We start from the raw sequence: 6,654 nt of genomic DNA, 5'->3' as shown, positions 1-6,654 counted from the left end.
ATTCGGTCCTAGGGCGATTCTATTTTACGTTACGTTAACTTGTACGATTTGTACTTTGCCACGAGATGTTTTGACAGTTAATCAGCGTGTATGTACTACGAATTATTTAACTGACCAAATTGTTTTATTATTTAGATTTTGATTCGCGCGTAGATTAGAATTTAATAACAAGAAAAATTATCGAGATGATGAATAACGAAGAGTAGAAAATATTTATGAGAAAAATTCTAATAATTTTCAAATGAAAATAAGTAAGTAAATTAATTAGCTATTTAATACGAATTAATAAATTGCATACGTGTTTATCAACCGGTCTAATGAAAAATGACTCTAGTGGTTTTTTTACTTTACTTTTTTTTTTTATCGAAACATCATGCGTCTACAATGTTGGAGTGCATTAAAAATGTATACTGTAATCGCTTTAGTGCTGACCACATGATGTATATATGTATATGTAGGTAACCGACAGGTTTTGTTTCTGAAAAATGTATACATCCCGATCGATACGCAAGTAATTGCAATCTACTCTATATAAATGCTTCGAACTGTGTGGGGGGAATCAAATTGGTAAAAAGTCGGTCAACTGATAAAAATATCAAGTCTTCTAAAGCGCGCGCGCTCTATTCTTTATTAATAAAAATAAATTACATTCTCTTGAATATAATATTAAACGAAAAACAAAAGCAAAATATATGAAAAATAAACCTACTCGATTATCTGTTAAATTTCATTACCTTATGTTCAATTGTTTATAATAATCTAAGGTTAAACGTCACAAAGAAAAAAACATGTCGAAGAGAAGATCAGCAAAAACGGTGACTTCCGTGAAAAGTAAAAAATTAAACGACGAAAATTCGTGGCAAGAAGCATTGGAATCGATAGCAATTAACGATGATCATTGGTGGTGTGTAGTAACTATGATGATCGAGACTAAGTGTAATCATGCACGATTCGTATCGATGTTTAACGAAGCTGCGGATGAGGGAAAACGAAAATCAATTTATACCCTTAACCGTCAAAAAATGTTAGCTAATGTTTGGTCCTTGTCTAGACAGGATCCAGATAAGTGTCCAGTATTACAACGAGTTTGCCATCATGCCAACAAACTGTTTGAAGCTAATATTGAATCTGCTTGGTTGTTAGCACGTGTTATTAAATATATGATCTATCAAGCTAAAGTTGATGTTAGAATGAAAAAGGAACAGGAATTGAAACGAGCTATTGAAGATGAATATCGCATAATGCAAACTGTTACTAATCCAAGTACGAATTACAAATTACGATTAAAACAACTTTTTTATTGAAGCAAACAAATTAATACATCTAATAATTTGTCAGGTACATCTAAAAGTATTCCAAAAAAGAGTGCCACAGAACAATCGTTGAGAGGAAAAGCTAATACGCGACTTAGAAAACGTGATGAGGAATGGCGAGACATAGTTTACGTTGATGATGCACCATTTGACGGACCTAATCTCTATGTCATTTTATCGGGTTTTCACGATCCCGATTTACCCATAGAATTAATGAATATTGGCGTACCACTTACATGTATACTCAAGATAAAACGACCCGGTGAAAAATTGGAACGCGTTACATTGCATTATCTTGAAGGAAAAATTCAAGATACCTTATACGATAGAATGAGGTTACGTTTTACGAAAACTTATACCGTAGACAAGGTCGATTTATATAAATTTTGGAGTGCATTGAAGAATATCTTAAAAAATCCACAAACCGTACAGGTATTTTCTAACGTAGCGTTTCTTACGATAAAGCCACCAATTTTGTCGGAAACATCCGATGACCTTGAATACGAAACTCTAAAGAAAGATATTTACGATAAAGTATCCTTTATCGTGTACGATCTTTACGATCTTTTACGAAAGCATTCCAATTACCTAAGAAGCATGTTAATCCAGCGTTACGACATAGATGAGATGAAAGAAATCGATGCTAAAGTCTACCGTGCAATTCTCGATGCATTACCAACGGAATGCGTAACTGTGCCAATATTACTTCATGCTCTTTTAATACAGGTCGAAGATAACTTAGACGTTCTAACAGATCGATCTTTAAACGAGCAAAACGTTTCGGCAAAGGAGAACATCTATGAAAAGGTTAGCTAGTCGTTTATACCTCAAATTTTTTAAACGCTACGTAGAATCCATTTAACATGATTTTTCCTCAATAAGTTTTTGAATCTTTAGAAAACGATAGAAGAAGATGTTGAAGATGTCGAAGAAGAAGAAAAAGTATCAATTGAAAGTATCGATGACAAAGAAGATTCTTGGGTTAATAAAAGATTGAAACTTCTCAACCAAAAGTACAAAATTACAACGAATAAAAATGTCAATGAAGAAAAGTTAAACGATTTAACGATTCAATTGATACTTCACGGTGATAAGTTGAGTTTAAATACTTATCATATCATTTTGAATGATGATATCAAGAAGATGTTAAAATTATCCAATGATATGACTTTGGCTGATGCATTTTTACAAATTTATCATGATCCAAGGATAATTGATTGTTGGTTGAATCATGAAAAATTAACTGATAAGAAAATGAAGGATTACAATTGTTATATAAACAACTTAATCAATTACTTTGATCCTAGTGTTGAAATCTGTCGAGAGAACATTTATCATTACTTGCATTTTTTGATATTCGACAAGATGATCTATTGCAATTCGTTGGATAAAAAATCAACAAATGAAAAGGATCAAATGCTATCAGTTATTTCTTGTTTACATTCACCAAGTAAAATTTTAACGGATTCTATTTCTTTTGTAAAAAAAAATAATGATAAAAAGAAGAAGGAGAAGAAGGAGTCAAAATTCTTATCGAAAAGCGACACTGACATCGACTATGGGAAACCCGTAGCTGCGTTCTTAAACTGTCCGGGTCTCTTTGGACTGACAGATAAGAGAGAAATCTTGCTACCAAGTTATTTGGAGAAGAATGTCTACGAGAAACGACGTAGAAGAATGCACAGACTGAAAGAACCTCTCGAAGAGTACAATGACGTTGAGTTACTTCCAAAAAGGTTTTACTTCAAACAACCTACGAATGTTTTCGAGATTTCGAACATTTTGAAAAAAGATATTTCGAACCGACGGATTCCATTTTATTGTATTTCAGTAACGATTATGTTATCGGTGAAGTGTCTGAAAAATTATTCGTATCTAACTTACGTACACCCGTCTGTTTACGAGATTTTGTTAAATACGTAAATAAAGAAGAAATTGATTGGATAAATCGTGAAGAAGAAAAGTATCGATTAGAATCGATTGAAAGAATTGGCAAATCATCGATTGATACGATTACATTTTCCAAAGATTATAATCAATTTAGTTTATATTTCGGAGACGAACATTTTATCTTACCGAATTCTTTGAAAGCTCGTGATTTGAATAAAAAATTACAAACAGTTTCTAAAAGAAATGATACGACGAGACAAGATACGTCTGGGAGAAAAACGAAAGACTTAGAAAAAAAAATTCCCAAGGGTAATAGGGAGAAACAAAAAGGTGGTAAAACGTTGAGTGAAAAAATCTCGTCTGGTAAAGGAAAAAAAGAAGAAACAAATGGAATCGACACTTCTTTTCTACCTAAGAGAAAGATACTATCGTTGGAGTTTGCCAAAGAGGATGAACCTTACGAGTTCGTAGGCTATGACCTCGGCAACTTGAGAGTTCAGATCGTCGAGAAAAGAAAGATTTTCTATTCGGAGGACGGTACATTCGTACGAGTGAATCTAGAGACGTGGCTTTACGAGAACGTAGATTTACGTATTGCCGTTACACTTTCTGGTTGTACCTTACGTTTGTTCGAAAAACCTTTAGATCCTACAAACTCTAACGTTTTTCATCTTACAACCAACGAAGGAAACATCCTTGCTTTTTACAAACAAATTGGTAAGACCTGTGTCAAACATTTTTATACTTATTATATAATACAATATGAATAACAAAAGTAACTTAAAAGGTATTGACATTTTTGTTGGATTCAATTCATTTTAATGCAAAATAAAAAATTATAAGTCTACTTGACGAATCTTCAAATTTTGCAACCTACTCTTGCATTTTTATATTTTATTATTATAAATATAACTTTGTATATTAATATGCGTGTTATATAAAACTATGATAGGTACACAGACGTTAGTAAATAATTTTATAATTATTTTATACAAAATTAAAATAATATCTTTAAAATGAAATTAATCTTTTCCACTAACTTTTTCAGATCTTGAAAGAAATAAAATATTTACAATTTCTGATACAACCTTGAACGATTTTTATTGGAAAAATTTGGAATGTGATTTTCATGCATCCTGCCCATCAGGATTGACAATTTTATCAGTTACCGGAGATGGCCCTGATAATCCTTTTTACATTCGTCAATCATACATTTCTAAAGGAGGACCCAAAGATGTTTCTCAAGAAGCTTACCGAAAATATTTGAGGAATGGTACGGTTTTGAAGTTTCTTCACGACAATAGGGTCATTGTGTTGCGTCCAAATGGTGTTATAGTAGAATGCATATCGTTCGAGGATACTATAATAACGGAGGAAAAGAATTTGGAAGAAGGTACAGTACATGTCTCGTTAGATAGAATACATACTTATCGAAATATTCTTTTTTTTCTTGGAAGATATTGGAATAAAGCAATGGAAACATAACGGGATAAATTCGAAACGAAAGAAAAGAACATTGAAAACCCAAATCCATGGATCGTTTGAAAAAGAATACGAGGATATTCAACGTGTGTCTTCAACAACAACGACGGACGAACTGATGGTTAAGTTTCGTTTCAGATGGAGTACAACAACGATTAGAAACATTTCAATATTCTAAGGTTTTCAATCTAAATTAATATCCAAAATTTAATTATTGTTTGACAAATTGTTTTTCATCATTAATTCACAATCAAATTTATTCAACAAAATTTTGAAATATTATCGACAAATTTTACTTTCTTTAAACATATTTTTTTTTTTTGTTGGTTCGTTTTAATTACAAGAGTACAGACTATTGCATCGAGTTTTTTTTTTCTTTTGTTCTTAAAAAATGAAATAAGCGAGATCCCCAAACGAAAATAACATTTTCTATGGGTCTGAGAGTTATTGGAATTTTTGGAAAATGAAAATCAGGCGGACGTACGAACGGGAATGCAGTATGGAAGGATCAAAGTGACGGGATACAATGTCCTGGATCATGATGGTAGAAGGTACGAGGTGCTACGCGATCTGATTGTGCGCGAATACGATCGATTACTGTTCAGAGAGAACTCGGACTACGAGGTAGACGAAAATTTCACGCGACGCTCTGACGGCACCGACATGCTGTTCCATTCCAATGGGAAATTGATCGTCCATTTCCCTGGTACTGATTTTCCTCTATAAAAAAAAAAAAAATACTCTCATTTTTTCTAATTTATCACACTATTGTTTTTGATTTCTTTCAAAACTATCACAAATAAATTTAAACATAGATAATTATTCCTATCGAGTAAATATATAATTCAATTAATATTCTATTATTATTTTTTCATATTCACATTAATAAAATATATAAATTATATTATATATTATTTTAGATTTTTAATACCACGTTATATTCATAAAAAAACTAGTTCAAAATTTATCAAACTTATAAAATTCTCAACAACTTGACTAAAAAAAAAAAAAAAAAAGAATTTCTTACATATAACATTACTTCACAAACTAACTTATATTTTCTCCAGATGGTACTCGTATAACGACCGGTTATAAGATCGAGGAACGACCTTTGATCTGCGATTGGACGAGAGACGAGTTTGAACGATACTTCGGATCGATCAAATTATACGAACACGATGATCGACTTTTCCAAGTAAACTCTCGAAACTATTACAGCAATAACTATGAGAATGGCATGGACAAAGTCATTGTAGTTGACAACAGCAACAATGACAAGAAATTTCTTTGGCAGAAGGGTGAACCCTTAAACGATGAAAATCGATACCAAGATGAAATGACGAGGATATTGATCGCGGACGGCTTTGTCTCGGTCCTATTGACTTCCACGTTCGAGCACAAGAACTACGCCAGTGTATCCTACGATCAGTCAGCAGTTAGTTGCACTCTATCGATGCCAAACGATCTTCGAGTCAGCATATCACGAAGAGGTCATTACGAAGTTTCGGCACCGGGCAAAGTTAATCTCAAGGTAATCAAAGACCACCACCAGCTACTGTCACGACAACGAAAGAGGATCGTATCGTCTTTCGAACAGGAAGAGAAGATATGGGTAAAGGGTGGTACAGAGGATAAAAGGTATAAGGGGTGAGGGCAAAGATTCATTTTTCCAATATCGGAAAATCTTCATCTATCCTAGCTGAGCGTCTTAATATGGAAATCGTTCCTTTACAATATTTCAATATCCTATCTTGTGTTTTCTTATTTTTTCATTTTTTTTATCCAGAGATATTTAAACCTAAAGAGAGAGAGAGAGATGTCTCGATATTTACCGAAAATTTAATAACGAACGTTAATACAATCACGTTCCGGTGTGGATGTTTCTGTGCGTTTTCGCACATGTATGTATTATACATATATACGTCTAGAGAAAACGTGAAAGAGTAAAGTACCAAACCGGTATTAATAA

At 32.7% G+C, this 6,654-nt stretch overlaps 2 protein-coding genes across 3 annotated transcripts; both read left to right on the top strand.

Moving 5' to 3' along the window:
• The first annotated feature begins 788 nt into the window (after window positions 1–788).
• On the top strand, window positions 789–4,353 carry LOC107066065 (sperm-associated antigen 17). Its single transcript, XM_089177134.1, has 4 exons — window positions 789–1,263; window positions 1,339–2,120; window positions 2,211–3,920; window positions 4,252–4,353. Exons 1-3 carry the CDS (start codon window positions 789–791, stop codon window positions 3,234–3,236), a joined length of 2,283 nt encoding a protein of 760 aa, XP_089033260.1. The 3' UTR covers window positions 3,237–3,920; window positions 4,252–4,353.
• Window positions 4,354–4,378: 25 nt separating this feature from the next.
• LOC149030897 (uncharacterized) lies at window positions 4,379–6,375 on the top strand. 2 transcript variants are annotated; one of them, XM_089177187.1, is made up of 4 exons: window positions 4,379–4,596; window positions 4,661–4,864; window positions 5,160–5,391; window positions 5,753–6,375. In XM_089177187.1, the coding sequence occupies exons 3-4, from the start codon at window positions 5,178–5,180 to the stop codon at window positions 6,334–6,336; spliced, it is 798 nt and encodes a 265-aa protein (XP_089033313.1). In that variant the 5' UTR covers window positions 4,379–4,596; window positions 4,661–4,864; window positions 5,160–5,177; the 3' UTR covers window positions 6,337–6,375. The 2 variants fall into 2 exon arrangements, with proteins under 2 accessions (XP_089033313.1, XP_089033314.1); XM_089177188.1 differs by lacking the exons at window positions 4,379–4,596; window positions 4,661–4,864 and having other exon boundaries at window positions 5,121–5,391.
• Window positions 6,376–6,654: the final 279 nt, after the last annotated feature.

This window comes from Polistes dominula, unplaced genomic scaffold (assembly GCF_049000335.1).
Source record: "Polistes dominula isolate Pdom_NZ unplaced genomic scaffold, Pdom_raw_medaka contig_20, whole genome shotgun sequence".
NCBI lineage: Eukaryota > Metazoa > Arthropoda > Insecta > Hymenoptera > Vespidae > Polistes > Polistes dominula.
This window is presented reverse-complemented; position numbering and strand designations above follow the sequence as displayed.

Excerpts from the sequence above, each read along its gene's own strand:
- LOC107066065 (XM_089177134.1), top strand. The coding sequence starts at position 789 with ATGTCGAAGAGAAGATCAGCAAAAACGGTGACTTCCGTGAAAAGTAAA. Across the intron at positions 1,264-1,338 it reads GCAAACTGTTACTAATCCAA|GTACATCTAAAAGTATTCCA; the intron begins GTACGAATTACA and ends ATAATTTGTCAG. Across the intron at positions 2,121-2,210 it reads AGGAGAACATCTATGAAAAG|AAAACGATAGAAGAAGATGT; the intron begins GTTAGCTAGTCG and ends TTGAATCTTTAG.
- LOC149030897 (XM_089177187.1), top strand. The coding sequence starts at position 5,178 with ATGCAGTATGGAAGGATCAAAGTGACGGGATACAATGTCCTGGATCAT. Across the intron at positions 5,392-5,752 it reads ATTGATCGTCCATTTCCCTG|ATGGTACTCGTATAACGACC; the intron begins GTACTGATTTTC and ends TATTTTCTCCAG.